General features: G+C 36.0%; 1 protein-coding gene across 1 annotated transcript in view; it reads right to left on the bottom strand.

The window, feature by feature from the left end:
* Window positions 1-10,278, bottom strand: part of LOC131148260 (probable carboxylesterase 15) — a 33,946-nt gene extending 23,668 nt beyond the window's left edge. The window contains exons 1-2 of the mRNA XM_058097985.1: window positions 9,587-10,278; window positions 4,349-4,640 (exon numbers count right to left, since the gene is read on the bottom strand). Coding sequence (XP_057953968.1) covers window positions 4,349-4,640; window positions 9,587-10,242 — 948 coding nt within the window. The 5' untranslated portion in view covers window positions 10,243-10,278. The remainder of the gene's footprint in view (window positions 1-4,348; window positions 4,641-9,586) is intronic.
* Window positions 10,279-27,916: the final 17,638 nt, after the last annotated feature.

Genomic DNA, 27,916 nt, shown 5'->3' with positions numbered 1-27,916 from the left:
TTTTCTCTTTTCCTTTCATAAATTAATTATTTAATATATATATATATATATATATAATATAATAATATATATGAAAGATTGAGATTGAGATTCAATCTCAATCATGAGATTTAGCACTCTCTCTCTCCCTATCCATTTTCTCTCTCTTCCTATATCTCTCCCTCTCAATTTTCCTATTCCTCTTTCTCTGCAAAATTTGAAGAATGGGAATTTCGTCATCTGCACGGTATAGACATTACTCCAAAAATAGGGTAAGTGGACTAGATTATGTCATGGTAAATATATTCCTTATTTAAATTGATTATGTGAATTCAATTATTTTCAAATGCCTGGAATTAAATTAAACTGTAGGGATTTGATCATATCAGGTTTTTGGGAATATATTGAAATTAAATTAAACTATGGGGATTTGATCATATCGGGTTTTAGGGATATACTGGAATTAAATTAAATGGGTGAAATTGATCAAACCCGTGTTTTTATTTAAATTTACTACATACATATATTTATAAGAATTTCTCAGGTAATTTATGAAATTATAATTATTATAATAATCGTGTGACATTAGTTTATTTTATTTTATTTTATTCCATAATTGAGCAAGTTTGAGATTTTGGCGGTGTTATGCTTATTACGTGATTTATTGCAAATATTGATGCGATTTTATTACAAATTTTATGTTGGGAATATAATCAAATTATTATACTGTTTGATTGCATAAATTGTAGTTATATGTTTTAAGAATCCTGATGGCTCGAATGTGTTGAATGCTCGCTACTGTAGTTACAAAGGAATATTAATGCAGTTATACTGTTGTGGAAGTGTTGGCGGTTGATAGAAGATTTGTCCTGAGTAGGAGTATGCGTACACACCTGTTTCCGGACCAGGATGTGATAGGCACATCGCACTTACATACATAATGTTTGATTTAGTTTTGGTCGGCCAACCAAGTTAAATCCAGTCTTCGGACTGCACAAACCTGGTCATGGGGGTTAAACATAACATGCATGGGTCAAAAAGGAGTCTTTTATACATATTTGTATATTTGTGTGATTATGACCATTTAATAGACTTGGATGATGTTTTGGAGGAAAGTACAGATATTTATTTATATATGTGATTTTCATTAAAGTAAAATTATTGAATGTATTTTTATCTTGTGAAGCTCATGTTAGTCACACACTGATAATAATCTAATCCTTACTCATTGAAAGATGTCTCGCCCCAATTATTATACATTTCAGATTTCCTAAGGAGCATAGTCGAAAATCAGAATAGCGTAGCGGAAGCATGGGTGAGATTAGAAAGAGCGGTTTAGATTAAATATTAAATTTGTTATTTTTGTATATTTTAGAAATTCTAAGGATGTATTAAATTTGATATTGGAGATATTGTTATAATGAGGTTATTTAGTACTCTGGTATGATGAATTTGAGGTCTTCCGTTCTATAAAATTAATTGTAGGCCCGAGTTACTATATAAATACACAAGAATATCAAATTTGTGAAGAAATAGGGCAAACTGTTGACAGTTTAGCCCAAGTGCTTCGATGGTTTTAGGAAAAAAGTTAAATGGAAATTGGTGTGGATGAAATCGTCCACGATTTGAGTAAATCATCGACGGTTTGGGGGAAACTGTTCACGGGTTAGGGGAAACCGTCAATGGTTTGGGGAATCTATTGACGGTTTGTGTCGGAATTCCAAACCCAACGACTATAAATGACTAGTTTTCAAAATATTATATCATATTTTAAGTCCAACGACCATAAAATGGCTAGCACTCCAAATGACCTATAAATAGAAGGCCAAAGACTTGTTCAAACATGGATTTAGTAATTTATACATAGAATATCATTTCCAAGCACACTATATTTTAGTTCATCATTTTTGTGCTCAATATCCATCTTGCTCTCTAGCCTTGTGGTGATTCATTACTTGAGAGATTAGGGTGAGGTTTTCATTGTATTAGATATCAGCTCATTCAAGGAGCTTTGTTTATAAATCATCTTCATCTTGTAAGGGTTCTCTATGAACTATGTGTTAAGGGATTATTTTCCTTGTAAAGTCTCTGAGTGAGCAATAGGAATTGGTTCCCGTGTGAAGGTTCTGTGTGAGTAAAAGGGATTTTTTCCGTGTGAAGACTTTGGGTGAGCATTAAGGGACTTGTTCCCTTGGAAAGGCTATGTGTGAGTGTAAAGGGATTGGTTCCCTTGTGGTGTAAAGGCTTCTCCGTCCTTGAAGGAGATCGTGATAGTGGATTGAGAATCCTTGAGTGTGTCTTAAGGCTTGGACGTAGGCAAAAGGTTGAACCACATTAATATTGTTTGTTAAGTTTTTCTTCCCTACTCTTTAATTTATATTTTGTGCATAATTTACTTTGTATATATTGTGATATAATCATTTGCATCTTGTTAAGATTTCTTATTTTGTAGAGAAAAGTTAAAATACACAAAAAAAATCTATTCAGTACCCCCCTCTAGACTCAACTCTAGAATCAACAAAATTATAGTATTAATTACATAATTCAGTTTCATGTAAGAGGTGAAATTAGTTAGGTAGTTGTTTAAATATGTACATAATTATAGTATTGAATACATTTAATTATCATGTTAAATTAAACTACATAATTATGATGTGCACAATTAAATTAATTAATTTTTATTATAGAACCAAATTTATTACACACGTAAATAATTACATAATTACATAAATATTGAAGTCAAATTGTCCACAATAATGTAATTGTGTGCATAAATATTCAACATTTAATATTGATTACATAATCGTAGTATATTTTTAAATGAGATGCATTAATCAAGTACTGTTATAAGTTTATGAGGCTAGAAATTTAAAAGAATTGATGAGTTAACTAAGTACATCCATTTTCACTCATTTAATTTTTGAATTTAAATTAGTTACCCATTTATGATCCATATAATTACATGAGTGTACTATAATCCATTTAGTCATGGTGGGTATGTTTAAGCTAATTGGAATGTGTTATAATTACAGTCAATACTATTTGCATTATTAGCAAAACCCCCCATTTTCTCTCATCCTATGTTTGGAAGTGTTGATTTCATGCTTCCAAATGCAATGTGAATGTATATGAACCTTATTCCTCTTATTGATTGGCAGTCAAGTCTTGGGATACTTGGCACAACATAATTAAGGTTAAAATAGGGAAATATGGCTTTAATCGAGTTTATAAATGTTAATTTATTTTAATATTATATTATCAAAGTTGATTAATCATTTTAAAAATAGCATTTACCTTAGGGTTAAACTTCTATTTAATTGAGTGTTTAGAAAGGACATGTACCTTGAAGTTAGACTTTTGTTCAATTGAGTCTTTGGAAAGAGCATATACCTTAGAGTTAGATATCTATTTATTGAGTTTTTGATTTTTTATGTTTCTTAAATTCAAAATATTAAGCATACCCCTTTTTTACGTCTTGTGTGCCTATAAATACCCTAAAGCATTGGCTTTAAAACATAGTCTCTATGGACAATTCTCGTCATATTACTCTCGTAATACTATTATATTATCCAAGTATAAAGAGTTTGAAAACTTAAGAAAGGTGTTTTTTGTGTAACTTTAAACTCTTCCATTTGTATATAATTGGAGAGAGTTATGTGATTAAAATTGGACTATCGTATCTGAGGGTAGACAAGTTAAAGTGAAGTTCTACTGCACCAGTTCATAGGCTGAGTCAAAAAAACCTTAAGAGGGCTTGAATCTCCTTCAAGCAAGCGAGATATCCATGTCTCAGCCTAATTGTGAAATGTGTGTCTGATTTGTGTTTACATTTTTTTTATTATTATATTTGTACTGTATTCCTAACAATAAGTAATTTCTTAACACAATTTTTATTGATTTTATACATCCACAAATTTGAAAAAAATGAGTGAGTGAAAAAAGAAGATTCTATATATTTGCATTGGAAATGAATCTTCTAGAGTTGTTTCATGTTAAGTTTATTAAATCTAAAATATATGTTTTTTTTTTTTTTTTGAAGTTTTTATAATTTGACATGACTCTTGTATTCATAAGAAAGACAGAATCTAGAAGAAAAATAGATCTAGTTTTCCAACTCCACATGAGGTATCTGCAAAAGGTCTCAATACAATGCACGACAAATCCTCCTGCATTTTAAAGCACTTGGTGTTATCACTGTTATGAGTAAAAACTCATTGTAGCACAGAATATTCCTATAGCGATGCAAAGCTAATAGGAGAGTTACATATATATATATATATATATATATATATATAAGAGTAGTGTCACTAACAGACTTACTGCTAAACCCTACAAGAGGTTTAAAAACAAAACCCTAATATGAATTCACACGCATAAATTTTTTAATAACTTGCAACAGTTCCTTCGCCTCTTTTGAGAATGGATCATTCATAAGGAAACCATGTTGTTTTCCTCCAAACTCAACATACTGGATCTTCTTCCCAAGCTCTTTCAACCTCCTCGCATAATCCTCTACTCTATCTTTCATCAGTTCTTCGCCTCCCACCACTGCTAGGATTGGATCAAGTCGCACTGATTTAAGGTTCGGACTAGCAGGCCCAAATGGATTCACCAGCGGATGGTCCATGGTATCCCCAATGGGTAAACATAACCTCCAAAACCTGTTATGATGTAAACAAAAGCGGAAATGCAATACACACTAAAATGGATCAATCAATTTTCAATTATTTCACCCTTAAAAAAAATATGTATTGGAAAAAAGTATGCTTCGAAATATAAGAAAACTCATATTTTTAAATATGAGTCACAATTTAATCCACTGAAAAAACGAATTCGTACTAGGAAAATTACATAAGATCAATCCTTCCATGTTGTGTTGTGCATGCACCTGATGCCGGACTCATGCTCACCACATAGTAAAGGGTATACCTTTTGTTTGAAATGAATTTTAATTATTGGGGTAAAAGACACTGAGATTTCAAATATTTTAAGGATCTCTTATGAAGTTTCAAGAATTTCAAGGATCTCTCATGAAATTTGCTAAAAAGACACAAATATCCCCTTATATTTTGCAAAAAAGATAAGTTTTTAAAGGGGATGTCTGTGTCTTTTGGCAAGGTTCAAGGGAGATATGTGAAATTTTTAACATCTTAGAAAAGATTTATGACATTTTTGAAATCTTAGGATGGTTAGGTGAATATCTTTTACCCTGAGTACTATAAATCAAAATAAGTAGAAAGGGTGAAGATTACTAAAGCATAACAAAAACTTTATACACTAAATACATGACTGAATGGAGGGATCAGTCTCCTCTATAATTTTTTATTAAAATTAGCACAAACAATTAGAAGAACTTGTTTCGAGATTGAAAACTTTCACTTTCCACCTCTTTTAAGGGATATTCTTTTTTCCAAATTCTTTTGTGAGTTGAGTTTTTATGAGAACCTTTTGAGTTGTCAATGATGAATTTCCTTTTCCCCATCGAGTTTCAAATGACCAGGGTGAGGCTGTACACTTATTGGATGGGGCACTAACTTATAATGGCATTACACAACATTACATGCAAATAAGCAATATAATTAAGCTAGATTATGATCACCAAACTAGCGGCTGCAATGGATGTATGATGGCCCTACCAAATCTCCACAAAGAGGTTTTTTCACTGTTAAGCTTTAGTTTGTATTTTAATCCCCAAACATTGGCACTTGATTTTGATTTGATTGATGAGTAAGTCAACACTTACTCCATGGTAACTTAAATTTTTGAATTGGTATCATTTGAACAAAATTCCATTCAAAAATTATATTAAATTTCTTAATCTCTATAAACAGTTTAGTTATAAAAATTAAATTAAATTTTCTCAAATGTAATTTTAACCCTGTGTTTAACCGTGTATAAATTTATATTATATATTGTAAAGACTGTATTGAGTTATGTTCAGATATATACAAATTCAAATTTAAGATTTGAACGATTAAAATTTGAAATTGTTTGGATTTAAATAAAATCGTACAAATTTTTTTACTACATTTTATTTAAATTCATACAAACTCAAATTAAGAATCTGAACTCAACTAAGCTTAAAAAAAGGAATTTTATAATTTTGAAAGTTTAAAGTATTTGGATTTAAACAAAATTATATAATTTTTTACTATTTTTTTTTTTTTTATAATTCGGGGACTCTAGCCACCATCGCGCCACTTCGAACACTATGGTGCGGTACCAAATCCTGGGGGGTGAAAGCCGCTCGCCCGCTCGTTGACACACTCCTGGTAATTCACCAGCATAATGTCTCAAGGGGAATCGAACTCATGACCTTGGGGTCACCAAAGTCATAAGTCGTCCTTACCACTTGAGTTGGCCCAGTTGGACCTTTTACTATGGTGCGACACCAAATTCGGGGAGGTAAAAGTTGTCCGCCCATTGACGCACCCCTAGTAATTCATCAGTTAAATGCCTTAAGGGAGAATCAAACTTGTGACGTTGGGGTCACCAAAGTCACAAGTCGCTCTTACCACTTGAGCTGACCCAGCTAGACTTTTGACTACATTCTTTTTAAAATCACTGGAATTCAAATTGAAGATTTGAAGGGTTTTACAATTTTGAACTTGGTAATGGTAAATTGGGAAGAAGAAAGATGGAAGGAGTGGATGATAATTGAGAAAGGAGACAGTGCCGTGGGTACGTACGTGCAAAATATTCAAGGGCTTAGTGGCCTACACATGAAAGATGACAATATATGGATGGCCCGACGTGAGCCATTTTTTTCAAATCCAAAATGGAGTTTTAAGTTGTTCTTGCTCCCTCTGACGTCCATATGCATATCATCATATCTATGTATATGTCACTACAAAATCTTCATTTTCTTTCTCCTAGATAATTATTAATCTTCTGTCCCTAATTAGTAGTGGAGAAGGAAATGATTTGTGGGTCAGAAAATTATACATTGACAATAGCTGGCAACATTGAAAAAAATTACTTATAATTAGCATAAATTAAAAGTAAAATCCTAGAAGGATGTATATATAATAGATTACCACTTTACCTAAAAGGTAACCAGTTCTGATCCCATATTAGATTACCACTTTACCCAAAAGTTTAAGCTGTTAGGTTGTGGGTCAACAATTTATATCAAACTTTAACAATCTATACCCTTGAGGATAAGAACAAGCCATCAATTCAGATGCTTGTTTAGATTTGGATATAAGTTGTCTCTTATGACAAAATAAAGATTTGAGCTCTTATATTAGAGGTTTCAAGTTCGAATTCATGAAAAAAGTACGGGATGGGAGATCAACTATCTCTCGTTATATAATTTAGACCTTGGCTTTCAATTAACCAAAAAATATTTGTAATTAAGTTTTAGATGGCCATAATAAGAAGAGTATCTCAGTATTTTATATTAAAAAGTATAAAATTTACTACATAGAGTTTCCATGCTACTAGAGAGTGTATGTGCTATATGTTTTGATAATAGAGTTAAAGAGTCCCTCGATTATTAATTTTTTTTTTTTTAAAAAAGAATAAACAATCAAAGAGTGCGTGCATTTTTTTAAGGTCTACAACGAGTCTATCAGACCTAAATTCTACAATAAGAATTAACCGATCGATAAAACATCTTTTCTTTCATCTCCTATATTAAAAAAATATATATATCATTCCTATCATGTTTAAAATTTGAAATTCAAGGAAAGAAAAAAAAAAAATCATAGCTCTTTTTCTAAGCACAATTTCACATTTTGATTGGACATTTGTTTGTATTATAAACGTGAGAAATGGCAGGTGGGGCGAGTTCTTGTCATGGACTTGGTTGGAGGCATCTGCCTCTCATGGTTTGTCCACACAGACTCCCTAATTAAATTAGTGAACAGTTGAACACCAATGGATGGATGGCCTAGAAAGCTTCTGAAAAGAAGACAAACCCCACAAATTTGGGGCATATGGTAGGGTTAGCTGAGTTATATTGGTTAATATAAATATAAACATACATATATATATAGATATATATGTTCACCATTTATGAACCTTTTTAGGGATGTTGATGCATGTTGTGGTGGTGGACCTAACCCATGAATGATTAAATTCAATTATCCTTACAAGACATAATGTCCCTTAAAAGATTGACACCTCAAATGGTTAAAATTTTAGATTTTTTTATTTTTTGTTATAAGTTTTAAATTCGAAACTTTTAATGGTATCTTTTATTGTGTAATTTGGGTCTAATTAGGCGTTCGGTGATATAAAAAATATACAAAATAGTATAAAATTCTTAAGTTTATTTATGAAATAAAATTTATCGATCTTTTCTCTCACATGGTTTTATTTTTAGTTTTCTACTTTTAGGGTCACCACTCAAATGTAACCATTAGAATAACAAGAGTAAAATTCTTGTAATGAAATTTGGTTTAAATCAATAGTGTTGACAAACTCAAATTTCAGTATTGTCATCACTTTATGATAAGTAATGCTTTTCTTTTATAAAATATTGAATGCTATGTTATAACGACATCAATAGAAATTTTATGAACCAACTATAATCTTATGTCATATTCATTATTCAGATAAGACAAAGCTAGAAATATATACATATATTGATCAAATTTTAGTCATTAAAAAATTTATAAAATATTTTGCGGCTTTTATATGCAAATAAAATTGGAGGAAGAAATACTCATTTTTCATTTGAGACAATATTAGATACACTAAGTCTATGCATTGGATTTAACATAAATTTTTCATGTGTGTAAAAAAATTATCTAATTTAATTAAATACATGCACATGAAAAAATTAAATTAGATCTTATGTACATACCCTGTGCATGTATCTAATAATTTTTTCATTTTATAGCATAATAAAACCACAAAGTCATAAAAAATAAAATAAAATCACCAAAGATGTGGTAATTAATAAATATGCATTAGCATTTTATAATAATACAAACAAAAAATCTCATAGAAATTTTAAGGATTCGTTCGAATCAAAGATTTTGATGAAAGAAAGAAAGAAAAAGAAAGAAAAATAGGAAGGAAATCTATTTTCTATTATATTTTCTCTTTATACCAAATAATACTAAATATAAATATTTGTTGTTAGTGTAATTAAAAATTTGAAAATTTAAGTGCTAATGATGTTTAAAATTAAAATTTTAATGATTGATTTAGTATATTTTTTATTTTTTTTTCTTAATTTCTTTTATAACTAAACATCAAAAAGTAAGATTCTTCTATATTTTCCTTTCCTTTCTCACATTTTTTAAGTTTCAAACGAGGTTTAAAATATCATTTACTGTGTTGTATATTATTTTGCATATTAACTTAATCAATTTTGTTAAAATAAAATTGCTTCACAAATTGACCCAAATATTATATTTATGCAAATATTGAAGGTTCATTTTTCTACTAAATAAACATAAAATTCGTATTTAAATGAAATAATTAAGTATAAAACCTTTTATCTTGAAATCACTTGATTTATTTATAACCTTAATTTAATTTGTCAAGTTTATTGCATATACGTGGCAAGTTCCCTAGAAAAACTCCCATGAAAGAAGGCACGTGGCAGCAGCCAATGAACTGCCACGTACAGCCTGTCGCCAACGTAACATACCTGTCAAGTAGCTCCAAACTCAAATAGGATTCCGGAGGACCCTCCTCGGACCTCGTCCTCAGGCTACCCCCAAAAAACGGTGCCAGCAGCACGAACCCCCTCACCCGAACCGGGCTCAGCTCCACCGAACCGGACCCGATTCGAACCGCCAGCTGGTGCGCGATGTTACCCCCGGACGAGTCCCCCATTATAAAAACCCGGTCAAAGTCAGCCTCCTCCCTCACCCAAGCGTCACCACTCTCGGCCACGGCCTGAGCCTGCAGCCACTGCACCGCCCGGAGGACGTCCTCCACGGCGGCCGGGAGGCGGTGCTCCGGCGCCAGGCGGTAGTCCGGCGCCACGACGAGGGCTCCGAGCTCGGCCGCGAGGCGGAGGCAGCAGGTGTGGCAGTTGGGCCAGGTGCGGGAGCCGAGGCAGAAGCCGCCGCCGTGGATGAAGTAGAGAACGGGGAGTAATTTAGCGGGCGGCGCCGCGGGTTTGTAGAGGCGGAGGTGGAGGTGGTGGGTTTCGTCGTAGAGGGAGTCTTTCCAGGGGACGGAGCCGTCGTCGACGGCGGCGATGGGGAAGTCTATGTGGGCGGAGCGGCAGACGGAGCCGTCGCTGTAGAGTTGGAGGACGCCTAGGCAGTCCTCTACTATATGGGGAAGCGAACCCATTTGGATTTTGTTTTCCTTTTTTTATTTGGGGAGAAGATGGGGTGGGAGGGGGGTATAATGATGGTGGGTAATTATGGGATGGGGTATAAATAGGGAAAGATGAGGGGTAAAATGGGAATTTGGGGGTGTATATATATATATTATAGTACATGGGTGTATGTGTGCGTGTGTGTATGGTGGCATGTGCACTACTCACCAATTTTGGCTTATCCTATAAATGGAGTCCTATGGTTGTGGAGGGTTGATGAGGATGGAGGAGGGGGTGAAGGGTGCGGGATAGTGATGTGCAGATTGAGAAAATTTAGAGCATTTAGAAGTTGAGATGAATAGAAACAAATTTGATTCAACATAGGACTATAATGATAGGGCACAAGACGCATGTGTGGAGTCTATATTTATCGAATATTTTAATTTAATTTAAATAGAAATATAATGATAGCTAACAAAATATTGTGAATTTACATGGATACTAATTAATTATACAATTGTTTACTAAATTGTCGTTTCATAATACCATATTTATGAAAAATTTTATATATATAGAAAGCTGAGTACTATAACACTTTGCACCTTACTCTGACTTGGATTCTATACATTTTCTTTTGTTAGGATTTTGTTATATAAAGCTCAGTCTAAAATTTGTGTCTTTTATCTTTATAAATTTGTTACTATAAGATGCTAAGAGAGATAGATTTGCCTATCATCCTAAGGTAACAAACTTATAAAGAAGGGCAGTTGTAGACATCACAATTTATCCAGGGCTTATATAACAAAATTAGACAAAAAATTTATTTCATAAAATAGAAAAAAAAAATACATAGAAATAAACTTTTACATTAAAAATAACAAAAAAAAATGCAGAAAAAAATAAAAATAAAATAAGATTCTCTAATTCTATGTTGGCACTTGCACACATGCACAAAGGAAACAATTAGAGAATCAGCAATAAAGATTGATTGATCTTTTGTCTATTATTTGATTGATCCGTTTTTAAAAAAATTGATTGATCAAGTTTAAATGTTGATTTATGTTAATCAATGCTCACAAACCTATACATGGAAGTTTTTTGAGAATGATAGGACACACGTGAAAGAATAAAAAAATTAGGAAATTAGTAATAAAGATTGATTGATCTGTTTCTTAATTTGTTTGATATCTTTTAAAAAAAAAAAATTGATTGATCAAATTTAAATGTTAATATATGTTGACTAATGCTCACAAGCCTATAAATGTAAGTTTTTTGAGACGGATAGAATTCACATGGAAGAATAAGCTGTTAGAAACTTAGCAATAAAGATTGACTAATATGTTTTCTAATTTTATTGATCCATTTTTTGATTTAATTGTTCAAGTTTAAATGTTGATTTATCAATCAAATTTAATGCTAATCAATGCTCCCAAGCCTATAAATAGAGGTTTTTTTTAGAGACACATATATTTTTAGATTCACACATTCAAAGAGACACAATCATAGAGAGAGCACAGACAATCGTGAGAAAAGTATGAGAGTTCTAATTAAAAGACAGTAATAGAGAGAAATTATAAAGATAATGGTCAAATAATTCTTATTGAAAGAAAAAAATAATAATTCTAAGTGGACAAGGAGTTTGAATTGTTGAAGAATTAAGGATCTAGAGAAGGAATTTAGGAAAGCTTGAAGGAGTTCCAAAGTTAGGATTTAGAGGCTTGGAGGAATAGCCTGAGTCAGAAGCTCGAGGAATAGCAAAGCATGGGATCAAGATCAAAGGAGAGTAGGAAAAAAAAAAAGAAAAAACTAACATTGGATATGAAGATCAGAGGAGTTGAAGATTCAATTTGGTTTTTCTTTTCAAATTTTTGTTTAATCCTACTTTGAATTATACAAATTTGAAATTGATCTATAATTTAAATGTAGTATCAAAGTCAAGATTCGAATTTGACCCATTAGTTTAGATCCAATCCATTGACCCAAAGACCAGGACCCTAGACCCAGATCCAAATTTGGATATGGGTCTATTGACTATGGAATTTGAATCCAGCCCAATACCCAAGCTGAATTGGGTCCGACCCCAGTTAGCTAGTTCAAGCCCAAGTTCATTCTTAAATAAATAAATAAATAAAACAAAAAAAAAACAAAATTCAAGCCCAATGAGAACAAGCCCTTAGGCCTGGCCCAACTAGCAAGCTCAAGCCCAAGCTCAAGCCCAAATCCTATGACCCATTAGCCAAAGCCCAAGTCTAAAGCCCAGTCTCCAACCTAATTAGCCTTCATCCCAATCACAAATCAAGCCCAAGCACTCAAACCATCCCAATCACATATCAGTCCCAATTAGGCCTAACTTGACTCAACCTACCCCTTAACCCAACCAGTTGTAGTATGTGCCTCATATCGAGTGGAACACATGTACAAAGAAAGCAAGTTGAAGAAAACAAGGAAGGTGGTCTGAAGCAAAATCGTCAACGATTTGCATAATATGTTGACGGTTATATTGATGGTTTCAGATAGAAGCCAAATTAGGAAGAAAACCGTCGACGGTTTGAATAGTACATCGACGATTTCAAGCATAAGCTAATTAGGAAGAAAATCGTCGATGGTTTTGCTCGACATCGTTTTTGAAATTTAAAAAAGGAAGATTAATAGTTGGGGATACGGAGGCAAATCCTCCGCGGATTGATACAGGGGTATTTGAGGGATTCTATAATAATGTCTAGGGGTTAGTATAAATATAATCTTGTAACCTTGTTTTTTATGGATAGTGATTTTTAGCTACCACTTGCTCCTGTGGACGTAGGAATTTGGACGAATCACGTTAAATAAAGTTATGTAAAGAAGGATGGAGCTTCTTTCCCAACCCCAAGTGGATTTATCACTTAAGGTTTTCGCACCAAGGCACTAGATCTTAAGGGGGGAAAGCTATAGTTAAACGTGTGTGACTCAATCTCTATTCCCTATCAGCAAAAGGTTCCCAACATATCCCTTATTCTCACCCAATGGGCTTGGACAAAGTACAAATTGAGTGGAGTGTGTTACACACCCCCAAAGACCTTGTCTCCTAAGAGTTAACGGTACTACACCCCTATCTAGTCCACAAAGGTAAAGCCTGGATAGGACACCTATGAAAGTGTGTGAGTTCATACAATTATCCTATCCTCCTAATCCCCACATTTCATTAAACTTTGCACATGCTCATCAATCATACACAATATGTATATCAAAATATTCATAGGTAAGTAACAATACCCATATTTACAAATAAAATATTAAGGAGGAATTAAAAGACTATAAAATTTATTTTTTGGATAACTCATAATTAATTAATGGCTTGACTCTCTAAGGTTCCCAGCGGAGTTTCCAAGTTGTTGCAATGTGCCCTCGGCGTGCGGTGATGCCCCGGGACGAGTGAGGGGTAATGAAAACTAAGGTGTAGTCCCAAGAGGGGGGTGAATTGGGATTTTAAAAGTTTCTTTTAAATCTTTTTCTAAATTCACAACCTTTTGTAAGTTTCTTAATCACACAAGACTGATTTGATTTTCAATACTTAATTAAGCCAATCACAATCCACACTCAATCAATGAATTGATCAAATACAAACCAATGATTCTTAATGTGATACTTTCAACAATGTCAAACAATACCTAATCAACCAACCAATTTACCAATCACAAGTTACTTAACCAATTTTTGTAGCAGCACTTTCAACGATTTAGCGTATGAATAACTCAAGGTAAAGTTTGATAAAAGCAATATATTTATGAACTTTATGCACTTCCTTTTAACCAAGGTTTCTGCAAACTATTGATCAACGTACTCCCTTTAAGGATTCTGGAAAAGATCAGTCAACGTACTTCCTTAAATTAAAAGTTTCTCAATCTCAACTTTCAGCTTCCTGCAATTAGATACACAACCACACAAATTATATATGTAGAAAAATTAAAGAGTAAGGGTAGAAAGTGAGATCGAGCTTTTACGAGGTTCCTTTTATACCAGCCCACGTCCTCGTATTAGGTAAGACCACCTAAGGATTCCACTATAATGCTTCTTTACGGGTGAAGCACATCATTACAATCCCTCCTTCTTTTGTGTAAAAGAAGTACTCTCAGATAAAGCTAATTTGTACAAGATTAAGCACAGCTAATACTTCAAAGTAAATATCAAATAAGAATGAATTTGAAGCTCAAGAATGTCATCGAGTTTCTTCCTTTGATTTGAATCAAACACATAAGTTTTTGCTCTTAGATTAGTGATCAAAGACTCAATATATCTTAGAAAATTCTCAGCAAGAATAGGTCACGCCCTAAACCTAGCAGTGGGCCCCAGGGTGTGATTTAGTAACCAAACCTATCCCTATATCATACAACCATCCATGATACTATACAAAATGAGGGTCCGACCCTATAGGGTTCACGCATACCCTATACACAATCATATACACAATATACGCAACGGAATTATTCAACCTATTACATTCAATACATACCATACCAGAGTCTATACAATACTAGAATGAACCATAACATAACCCCGGGTGTCTACATAACCCAAAATGACTCCCTAGCCACAGTTCAGTACTTACACAAGTACTAATACAATGCTAACCAACAACCACGCTCCTAACTCACTAAAACGCTAGTTTTGGCTACTTGAAGGACCTAAAACGCATTTGTATAATTGGGGTGAGACACTTCTCAGTAAGGGAGAATCACGCTATATCAATGTGTGGGCACATGAGTGTTATTTCAATAATAAAACATAACATTTCACAATTCCAATATTTTCACAACACAATTCCAATATATTCACAACACAAATCAATCAATCTATTTAGTGTCGTCACACTCTTCGGCCTAAGCTGGCCGCATGATACGACGCCCCCGGTAACCTGACATAGCATAAGCCTCCATAGTGTTGAACCGGCGAGAACATGGTGACTCACACCCTTTAGTGATAAATCGGAATAATAGGTGGTATTTCACACCCTCGGCAAAAGCTGGACCTCTCAGCCTACGATATTATTCCGACTCGGCTCAATATCCCAACCTACAGTATTATTCCGACTCAGCATCAATATCTCAGCCTACGGTATTAGTCTGACCCAGCTTCAATATCTCAACCTATGGTATTATTCCGAATCAGCTTAATATCTCAGCCTACAGTATTATTCTGACTCAATGTTTTCACAAAACCTAGAACATTTTGGAACTCCTATTCCTATATCTCATTTCAACATTTCACAACTTAACTCATTTAAATACACAAACTCATGCCACACTTATTTGGGTAAATAAATAACCACATCATATTTACTTCGAGAATACAATTTAACATAAATAGAGGTACGGTCATCTCTATACTATAATTTATTCATATATGTAATTTTCCAATAAAAATTGAGATGATACCCGAACCCCCAATTTTTTCCAAAAACGGTAGCCCGAAAATCCTGTCATTTCACCTAGTAGATTTTCCCAAATAAGTATTCAAAACATCCGCATCATCGTAAACCATAGTTTTACCGAATCATATTTCACAAATAACTCATATAAACAAAATTCCCTTACCTTTCCCCAAAAATAGAAACATAAACTAAATGGCTTCAAAAGTGCAAACCGAGTTCCCAAAACCTAAAAACCAAAGAACAATTCTTCACTACAATCCTATTTGCTACATACCCACTGAACCGAAAATGAACTTAGACCCTTACCTTGATTTCGGGATAAAACCTAGAAATCCTCAAAACAAAGATCCGATCCGCTATAATCATAGAGGTTCTTCTCTTAATCCACGTAGTAACGTTGGATCATTGATTTGGGTAATAGACGGCCCAAGATCATAGAGAGAGAGAGAGAGAGAGAGAGAGAGAGAGAGAGAGAGAGAGAGAGATAGTGTGGTTTGAGTTCTAGAGAGAGAGAGAGAGAGGATTTTTAGTTTCTTAGCAATGAAGCAAACTAAGTGATATTTATAGACCCCTTGACCCGGTCAGTCTCATTGACGAATTGGAGCACTCGTCGACGAGCAAAAGAAGGGCATTCATCAACGACGGAGTTGGCCTCGTCGACGAGCCTGAGATTCCAAAATTCCATAAATCTCTCGGTATCCTCTCGTCGACAATCCTCTGAATCTCGCTAACAAGCCATAGAAGAGACTTCGTCAATGAGAGAAGAAACCTTATCGACGAGCCCTGCTATTTTCTCCTTTTTAGTTTCCCTTCCCTTTTCTTATTTATTTACTCTAGATTTCTCGGGTCAAGTTCTTACAACCTCCCCTCCTTAAAAAAATTTCATCCTCGAAATTTGCAATCTCTTGCTCACTAACTCATCAATATACAAAAATGCATACCCGACTCTAGGAAGAGCCGACGACCACCCACATAGCAGCCCTGTCCCAAATGTATTACATACCCTCACTTATGGGGGAGGAATACCATGGTTATATATGCACTATCTCAGGAGCTCACAATATCACAAACCTCTCCCAGAGACCAGCCACACATCATTACTCTAATTAACAGAAACATTACATACCTACCTAACCGACTCTGCAACTCTATTCCTCAGAACAAATGTGGATATTTCTGATGTATTTCTGTATCTAGTTCCCAAGAATCTTCCTCAATTGCGTGATTCCGCCACAGCACTTTCACTAACGATATCTCCTTGGTACGTAGCTTCTGTACCCTCTAGTCTAAAATCTGAACGAGTATCTCCTCATACGCCAAAGCCTCCCTAATCTCCAAAGTTTCGTAACAAATCACATGTGACGTATCTGGCACATACCTCCTCAACATAGATACATGGAACACATCATGGATCCTAGAGAGCGTTGGGGGTAGTGCAATCCTGCAGGCCATTGGACCCACTTGCTCAAGTACCTCGAATGGTCCTATATACCTCGGGCTCAGCTTGCCCTTCTTCCCGAACCTCATCACTCCCCTCATCTGAGCGATCCTCAAGAATATCTTACCCCCACACCTTGAATTCCAATTCCCGATGGCGCACATCCGCGTAACTCTTTTTCTGACTCTGAGCTGATTTAGTTCTATCCCTGATCAGTCTAACCTTCTCAGAAGCTTGCTACACGAGTTTAGGTCCCAATATCTGCCGTTCACCAACCTTATCCTAGTACAAGGGAAACCGACACCTCTGACCATACAATGCTTCGAATGGTGTCATCCCGATACTAGCTTGGAAGCTATTATTATAGGCAAACTCCACCAATGATAGGAACTGCATCCAACTACCGTCGAAGTCTAACACACAAGCCCATAACATATCCTCCAAGATTTGTAACATCCTCTCTGACTGTCCATCAGTCTGAGGGTGGAATGTTGTACTAAAAGTAAGCTTCATCTCCAGTGCTTCTGGTAAGCTCTTCTAGAACCGAGAAGTGAATCTTGGATCTCAATCTGAAATAATAGATACCGGTACCCCATGCATTCTGACTATCTCCTACACGTATAGGTTTGCTAACCTACTCAAAGGGTAACTAACCTTCATTGGCACAAAGTGAGTAGATTTAGTCAACTTATCAATGATCACCCAGATTGCATTCTGCCCGTGAAATGCTGGTGGTAACCCAGTGACAAAGTCTATGGAGATGTGCTCTCATTTCCACTGGGGAATGCTCAATGGCTGAAACAACCTTTTTGGCCTTTGATGTTCAGTCTTTATCTGCTGACACGTTAGATATTGCTCCACAAATTGAGCAATCTCCTTTTTCATGCCACTCCACCATAAGGATTAGCGCAAATTCTGATACATCTTCGTGCTACCCAGATGTACTGTATACAAAGAACGATGTGCCTCCAACACTCTGCCTGATTCCAAACCTCAATACACCATCATTGGAGATACTGAAACCTACAGCTAAGCCCTTCTGTACATTTTCCACAGTCTCACTAACTCCACATCATTTGCCTGCGCGGTTTTAATCCTCTTAAATAGTGTTAGCTGGATCACCAAGCCAGTAATGAAAGCTTGGTCATTTTCTTCCACTAATTCCATGCCAAGACCCTCAAGATCCCTCTTAATATGATGTTGATCTACCACTGTAGATACTAACACATGCTTTGAGTTCCGACTCAATGCATCAACTACCACGTTAGCCTTTCCTAGGTGATAACTGATGGTGCAATCATAGTCCTTGATTAATTCAAGTCACCTCCTCTGTCTCATATTCAACTCCTTCTGTGTGAAGAAGTACTTGAGGCTCTTGTAGTCAGTGAAGATCTCATACTGTTCACCATACAAGTAGTGTCTATAAATCTTCAATGCATACACCACTGGCTCTAACTCTAGGTCATGCGTAGGGTAATTCTTCTCGTACTCCTTGAGTTGCCGAGAAGCATAAGCAATCACTTTCCCCTGTTGCATCAGCACATATCCCAAACCCTTCAAAGATGCGTCACTATAAATCACAAAACCATCGTCCCTAGATGGGATGGTCAAAACTGGAGCAATAACCAATCAATGTTTCAACTTTTGGAAATTTTACTCACAATCATCGGTCCAAAAAAAATTCACATCCTTCCGCGTTAACTGTGTTAGAGGGCCAAACAACTTAGAGAATCCCTTCAGGAACCGACGATAATACCTTGCAAGTCTAAGGAAACTTCGAACTTCCTGCACGCTCTTCGGTTTCACTCAGTCAACCACTACTTCAATCTTACTTGGATCAACTGAGATACCACCTCGTGATACAATATGGCCTAGAAATGCAACCTGGTCTAACCAGAAGTTGCATTTCTTCAGCTTAGCATACTGCTTCTTTCTCGCAATATCTAAACCACCAACCTCAGATGGTTTTCATGCTCTTCTGAACTCCTAGAGTATACCAGAGTATCATCAATGAATACAACTATGAATTGGTCTAGGTATTCATGGAAAATCTTCTTCATCAGGTCCATAAATGCAGCTAGAGCATTAGTCAACCCAAATGGCATAATTAAAAACTCATAGTAACCATATCTGGTTTGGAAAGCAATCTTCGCAACATCCTCAGTCTTAACTTTCACCTGATGATACCCTGGCCGTAGATCAATCTTTGAAAAGACCTGTGTTCCCTGCAATTGGTCAAACAGATCGTCTATACGAGACAATGGGTATCTGTTCTTCACTGTTACCTTATTAATTTCATGGTAATCAATGCACATTCTCATTGACCCATCCTTCTTCTTCACAAACAATACTGGAGCTCCCCAAGGCAAAACGTTGGGACTGCTCTTCAACTCTTTAAGTTTATATGGAGCCATCCGATATAAAGCTTTAGAAATCGGTGTCTTGCCTAACAGCAATTTAATAGCGAACTCCACCTTCTTTTCAGGAGGTAAACCGGGTAAGTCTTCGAGAATACATCCAAAAATTCGTTAACCACTCGGATATCTTCAAGCTTCAGATAACCTCAAGGTGGTTCCTTTACATAAGCTAGGTAGCCCTCACACCCATCCAAAAGTAACCTTCTTGCTTGCATTGCCAACATAATCTGTGGCGTCGAACACATATATGATCCTACAAACTTATGCTCTTGTTCCTTAGGACGTCTAAACACCACCACTTTCCTACAACAGTCAATCATAGAAAAACTAGAGGATAGCCAATCTATTCCCAGTATGACATCAAACCCAAACATATTGTATACTTCTAGATTCACCAGTAGTGACCTTCCCTGAATTACCATTGGGCAGTTGCCTAACATCTTCCTAGAGATCACCACACTCCCATATGGTGTAGCCAAAGACAACCCCTCATTCATCACTTGGGTTTCAACCCCACACAGTTTCACAAAGTTTGGAGATATAAAGGAGTGGGTTGCTCCTGAATCAAATAAGATAACAGCTTTATTTGAAAGCAGTAACATGGTACATTTCACCACGTTGCCCGCATGCTTTGCATCAGCTGGGGTAAGTGAGTACACCCTCACTTGAGCTATGTTTCCCTGAAAGTTTTCCTAGGGCACCTGATTCTTTCCCCAGTTCTGAATTGGTGCATATGTATAATCCATCTACGTACGATAGTCTCAGGACTTGTGACTTGGTTTGCCACAGCGGTAACAGTCACCCACAAACGATCGCACGAGAGATGGATCCCCCTGTGGACCCCGTGGTTCCACATCCTAGTGATTTCTCGTACCATAGTTCCTCTTCTTCCATTGCCCCTCACGAGAACCAATCTGAGAACCAGAAGGTACTGGCCTCTTCTTATGTTCTTGCACCACTTTATCCTCCTGGAGACTAGCCTCAACCACTACGGCTTTATCAACCAAAATAGGGAACTCCCGAATTTGCAGCATTCCCACCAACCTACGGATATCCTTCCTCAAACCCTTCTCAAACCTTTGAGTCTTCTCGTACTCATTCAATATCAGACACGATGCAAAATGAGATAGCTCAATATATCTAGTTGCGTATCTCTACACCGTCAAGGTCCCTTAGGTCAAACTCGAGAATTTGTCTGCCTTTGCATCACAGACGAAAGCCGAGAAGTACCTCTCGAAGAATACCTCCTTAAAACGACCCCACGCCATCCCTGATGGGTCAGTCCTCTGCTCCTCTAGGAGACTCGCCGCCATCCACCATCTCTCAGCTTCTCCCTCTAGTTGAAACATAGTATAGAGAACTTTCTGCTCAATGGTGCGGTGCAGAACTTTCAATATCTTTTCTGTCTTCTGCACCCAGTTCTCAACCACAATTGGGTCGGATCTTCCAGTAAACATCGGAGGATGTATGTGGGTGAACTTCTCAATGGTGCAACCTGCAGTCGTAGGCGGACGCTCAAGTCCCCTAACTCTTCACCCAATCTCTCGCATAACTTGCCTAGTCAAACCCCGAGGCATAGTAGGTGACCCATCACTCGAAGTCCCCTCCAAGCTACTATACAAGTTGCTATCCTTAGGCTCCATTCTGAAAATAGGATAGGAATAGATTATCATTCCTCTATCATATCACAATTAGCACAATCATTGCAGAATAATCATGTTAACTTCTAAACTCTCAGGTCGAGGTTTGGCCCACAGCACAAACATGAAAGCATCAATGGTTTGTCGTGGTTTTACTGATCGAAATCGTCATTCTAGGAAAAACACAAAATACTGTCAATGAATCCCTGTCTAGCTGCAAGAAAACCCTCAACCTACTCTACTCATTCCCTACATTCTTATACTCTGGTATGTTTACATAATCAAGCTTAACCAAGTCTACAAGACCTAACAACCTAGTTAGCTCTATACCAAGTTGTCACGCCCCAAACCTGGCAATGGGCCCCAGGGTGTGATTTAGTCACCTAACCTATCCCTATGTCATACAACCATCCATGATACTATACAAAATGAGGGTCCGACCACATAGGGTTCACGCATACCCTATAAACAATCACATACATAATATACGTAGCGGAATTATTCAACCTGTTACATTCAATCTATACCATACTAGAGTTTATACAATACTAGAATGAACCAGAACATAACCTCGGGTGTCTACATAGCCCAAAATGACTCCCTGGCCACAGTTCAGTACTTACACAAGTACTTATACAATGTTAACAAACAACCATGCTCCCAACTCGCTAGAACGCTAGTTTTGGCTACTCAAAGGACCTGAAATGCATTTGTATGATTGGGGTGAGACACTTCTCAGTAAGGGAGAATTAGGTTATATCAGTGTGTGGGCACATGAGTGTTATTTCAACAATAAAACATAACATTTCACAATTCTAGTATTTTCACAACATAGTTCCAGTTTATTCACAACACAAATCAATCAATCTATTCAGTGTCGTCACACTTTTCGGCCTAAACCGGCCACATGATACGGCACCCCGGTAACCTGGCATAGCATAAGTGTCCATAGTGTTGAACCGGCGTGAACATGGTGACTCACACCCTTCGGTGATAAATCGAAATAATAGGTGGTATTTCACACCCTCGGCAAAAGCCGGACCTCTTAGCCTATGGTATTATTCTGACTCTGCTCAATATCCCAACCTACGGTATTATTCCAACTCGACATCAATATCTCAGCCTACGGTATTAGTCCGACCCAACTTCAATATCTTAACCTACGTTATTATTCCGACTCAGCTTAATATCTCAGCCTATGGTATTATTCTGACTCAACATTTTCACAAAACCTGGAACAATTTGGAACTCGTGTTCCTATATCTCATTTTAACATTTCACAACTCAACTCATTTAAATACACAAGCTCATGCCACACTTAATTGGGTAAATAAATAATCACATTATATTTACTTCGAGAATACAATTTAACATAAATAGAGGTACGGTCATCTCTATACAATAATTTATTCATATATGTAATTTTCCAACAGAAACTGATATGATACCCGAAATCCTAATTTTTCCCAAAAATGATAGCCCAAAAATCCCGTCATTTCACCCAATTGATTTTCCCAAATAAGTATTCAAAACATCCGCATCATTGTAAACCACAGTTTTACTGAATCATATTTCAAAAATGATTGATATAAACAAAATCCCCTTACCTTTCCCTGAAAATTGAAACACGAACTAAATGGCTCCAAAAGTGCAAACCGAGTTCCCAAAACTTAAAAACCAAAAAATAATTCTTCACTACAATCTTATTTGCTAAAGATCTACCGAACCGAAAATGAACTTAAACCCTTACCTCGATTTCGGGATAAAATCCGGAAATCCTCAAAACGAAGATCTGATCCGCTATAATCGTAAAGCTTCTCCTCTTGATCCACGCAGTAATGCTGTATCATTGATTCGGGTAATAGACGGCCTGAGATTTTAGAGAGAGAGATTCTGGTTCAACTTCTAGAGAGAGAGAGAGAGAGAGAGAGAGAGGATTTTTAGTTTCTTAGCAATGAAGCAAACTAAATAATATTTATAGACCCCTTGACCCGACCAGTCTCGTCGATGAATTGGAGCACTCATCGACAAGCAAAAGAAGGGCATTCGTTGATGATGGAGTTAGCCTCGTCAACGAGCCTGAGATTCCAAAATTCTAGAAATATCTCTGTATCCTCTCGTCAACGATCCTCTGAATGTCGATGATGAGCACAGAAGAGATTTCGTCAACAAAAGAAGAAGCCTCATCGACAAGCGCTACTGTTTTCTTCTTTTTAATTTCCCTTCCCTTTTCTCATTTATTTACTATGGATTTCTCAGGTCAGGTTCTTACAGAATATGTGTACAAGAGCGCTTTGAGAGAGAGTGAGCAATATAGCTTGAAAACTGATATTCAATTCTTGGTGTGTGATTTGATTTGAGAAACCATGTATTTATAGACTCGAAAAGTGATAAATTCGTGTTGCCCAAGTAACTTGGAGTGTTTCCCAAGTTTTTATAAAGTTTGGGGCACAATAAACTCTAATTTTAAATTTAAAAATCATTTAAAAAAAACTAGTCATTTGCGAGGGTCACTCACCTGAACCCTTCGAGGCCAGTCGCCTGATCTTTGAACACAGTGTATTTTTTTCAGTTTAAAATAGGGTCAGTCACCTGAGGTGCCAAGGGTTAGTCGACTGATCCTTCACTGCCAGTTCAAATTCAATTTAGGAATTTTGTCAGTCGCCTGACCAAGCACAAGTCAGTCACCTGAAAAGATAAAAATACTATTTTTCAGGTTTGTTTTCAAAATCCTTAGCCATCATGCATTGATACTTTTAAAGAGAATTTTCCGGGGTTTTCAAAGCAAGGTCTCTAAGTCCACATTAACCCCTAATGAGCTTCAAATGATTCAAAATGATATTTAAAGTGAAGTACTTACATAAGACTTCCTAAAGACATTAAAAACTCTCTAAATTTTGAAGTCTCCATGTATATCATTGCTTCAAATCATCTTTGCCTTGAGCTTGACTATTCTCTAAGCTTCATATGTCTTGACCATCTTGGAACTCTTTGAGCTTTCATTTGATCACCTTGTAAACGAAGTATAGCTTTATGGTATTTGTGATCTTTGGACTTTCAATTCTTGCACCTTTTGAGCTTGACATACTAGGTTTCCTGAAATATCATCACTTAAACCATAACTTGTTAAATTATCCTTTATTTGTAATCATCAAAACAAGATTTGAAAGCCATGTTAGGTCAACAATCTCCCCCTTTTTGATGATGACAAATAAGGAGCAAAGATGAGAGAACCTTAATAGGGCTCCCCCTTACAATAAGCATATATTTAACAATATGTATCAAAATGAGGATTTTAAATATAAGTTTAAAAAAATCATTATATCATGATCAAGTATAAGTGCATTATAGCTTATTCCAACATACTAGTATTAATATCATATTTCAAGTTTTTATTTAAAGTATTATCTTAAATAGTTGGCATTATACTCATTTGTGCTTTATCATTATGCTTATTTGTGCTTTCTCCCCCATGCTATGTAATATTGTCAAAATTATTCTTATGTGATCTCATTATCACCATGCTCTCATTTTTGCTCTCTAAGATATCTCTCCCCCTTTGACATCAATCAAAAAGAGATAAGTAACATAGTCACAAGGAGGCTTAGGATAGAACATAACAATAAGCATAGTCATATAGGCTTCAAAGGGTACAAAAAGTCATAATCAAACCAATAAAAACAAACAAAGCAACACAAGGGCAAAGCCAATACATAGATATTACTGCAATACAAATGACAAATAGATCAACCATCAGAAGCATTATCATCATTTGCTGCATTATTAGCTACATCATCATCATCTCTAGTACCCTCTTCACTTCATTCTTCAGATTCTTCATTAGATAAATCATCACTATGAGGGGCAAAGTTGGCATCCATGGGATCAACACTTTGAGAAAAACTAGCCCTATGCTGCTTTATGTGAGTAAGGCGCTGGTCAAATAAGGAGCAAGTAGTGTGGAGTGGGGATACGTTCTCCTGAAGTGACTGGAGACCTAAATGCATGTATCTGCTGAATGTAGTGAACTCATGGTGGAAGGGTACAAACCAAGAAGGAGTATTAGATATAGGTCCTTGTTGCTGTTCTGGAGGTGGAGGTATAGTTACTGGCCTTTGTGGTCGTCCTCCATTCAAAAACCAACCTTTCTTATGCTTTTCATATCCCATTTGCTTTAGGGTCATAGAATTGAAAAGGTCATACTGAGTACGCTTTATGAACAGTTAGTAGGGGTAATGACACTAAGATGGGTAAAGATGAGGTTAAGAACACCTCCATATGGAAGAGTGACTCGTCGAGCTTCTAATTTAGCCCACATCCATTTCAGAATTAATCTAGATAGATCGAGTTTCTTCCCTTTCAGCAAACACCATAACACAAAACAATCAACGTAGGAGATATGATCATATGAACTGGCTTGGGGTAGGATATTGTTTGTGATTATCTTCCGAAGGATTTGAGCTTGTAGGGTCAGCTATTTATACATTGGAGGATGTCCAAAGTATACCGATGCTTCTACCATTATCAGTGGCAAAAATTCCTCGAGAGTGAAACCTTGCTCCATAATCCAAGTTTGAGCAAGTGCAGGACATTCAAATTCTCCCGAGCTAATAAGAAAAATTAGAGCCAGAGTTTGTGGAGTTAGGACTATCCTCTTTAACCTAACCTCATTGGTTGGTACATTTTCTCTGTGTATTATATTTGCATAAAAGATTTTCACTAAGTTAGGGTATAACCCTTTTGATTGGTAAATGACAAAGTTCTTCCAGCCAATTTCTTGAAACATCGGCAGGATGTTGGGAAATTCAAAATGAAAGAAGGATGTATCAAGAATTTTACCAAAGATTGGTTCCGTAGAATGAATGTGTTTGGTATCGATGCTTTGATGGAGGAGTTAGGAGCCATTGTTCGATGTTCCTGTTCTCTCTCCCTAAAGAAGCACCTCAGTTTGTCATAGTTTTGGTGCAAGGCATCTTGATCGTAGAGGAGCAAACAAAACCAGCCAAGTGAAACCCTAGAAATCGTGGAAAAAGTTGTAGGAGAGTGATTGTGAGGCTTTGATTCAAGGGATTTTGAGTTAAGAATCAAGGGAGACCAAGAGTAGGAGCCTCGAGGTGAGTGAGGGGACAGAGGTCAATAGCCTGGGATTTGAAAAGTTTGGGTTTTTCGTGGTTAAAATATATAGGATCCACGAGCTCTGGCGCCTGATGTTTTGGGTTCAATCGCCTGAAAATTTGTAAAGATCAACTTGCAACAAGCAGTGCAACATCAATCGCCTGAGGTCAAATGACCCAGGCGCTTGATCCTCCAATTTACACTGCTCGGTTGGCTGAGCTTCCAAGCTCAGTTGCCCGACCCCCTTAATCTTTTAAATTTTGTATTTTCACTCAACATGAACTCTTCTTAAACAACTCCCTTACTATGTAATAAACCAAGTTCCCTTCTAATTGATATAAATCTCTCTTTGGGAAGAGGTTTTGTGAAAATTCCGTCCATTGATAGTTTGTATTTATGAATTCAAGTAATATGTCTTCTTTTTGTACATGATCTCTTAGAAAATAATGTCTTATATCAATATGCTTAGTTCTTGAGTGTGATATCGGATTTTTGGAAATGTTTATTGCACTTGTATTATCACACTTAATTGGTATGGCTGAGTACAAGTCCCGCTTGTACTTTTTCTATCAATCTTACAACCCGCATAATCGGCATCCGAATAACTAATCATTTCAAATTCGGTTTCCTTGGCGTACCAAAGTCCTAAATCAATAGTTCCTATCAAGTATCTTAGGATTCTTTTCACTACTATTTGATGGGATTCCTTAGGAGCTTATTGAAACCATGCGCGCATACATTTGCTAATTGTTATGTCTGGTCTACTAGCTGTCAAATATAACAAACTTCCTATCATACCTCTATAGGACTTCATATCTACTGATTAACCTTTTTCATCCTTGTCAATACTTATGGAGGTACTCATGGGGGTACTTGTGGTCTTACTTCATTCCATGTCAAATTTTTTTAAGCATATCTTTTATATATTTTGATTGATTTATAAACGTTCCATTTTTAGCTTGCTTGATTTGTAATCCTAGGAAGTAATTTAACTCTCCCATCATACTCATCTCAAACTCATCTTGCATGGACTTTGCAAATTCCTTACATATTTCATCATTTGTAGCACCAAATATAATATCATCAACATAGATTTGTATTGTAAGCATGTCTTTATTTTTGGACTTAATGAATAATATGCTATCCACCTTTCCTCTTAAGAAACCATTTTCTAGTAAGAATCCACTTAATCTCTCATACCAAGCTCTAGGAGCTTGCTTTAACCCGTACAATGATTTTGTTAATCTAAATACATGACCGGGATTGTTTATGTCCTCAAAACCAAGAGGTTGTTCCACATAAACTTCTTCATTTATAAAACCATTTAGAAAAGCACATTTTACATCCATTTGATATAGTTTGAATTCTTTATGATATGCATATGCTAACAACATTCTAATAGCTTCCATTCTTGCTACGGGAGGAAAAGTTTTATCATAGTCTATTCCTTCTTCTTGATTGTATCCTTGAGCTACAAGTCTTGCTTTATTTCTTACAACTATGCCATTTTCATCCTTTTTATTCCTAAATACCCATTTAGTTCCAATTATTGAGTGGTCATCAGGTCTAAGAACTAATTTCTAAACTCTATTTCTTTCAAATTGAGTCAATTGTTCTTGCATAACTATTATCCAAGAATCATCACTTAAAGCTTCATCTATGTTTTTAGGTTCTTCTTGTGATAAAAAT

This window comes from Malania oleifera, chromosome 1 (assembly GCF_029873635.1).
Source record: "Malania oleifera isolate guangnan ecotype guangnan chromosome 1, ASM2987363v1, whole genome shotgun sequence".
Lineage (NCBI taxonomy): Eukaryota > Viridiplantae > Streptophyta > Magnoliopsida > Santalales > Ximeniaceae > Malania > Malania oleifera.
Note: the sequence above shows the minus strand (reverse complement) of the source record. Positions and strands in the feature narration are given on the sequence as shown.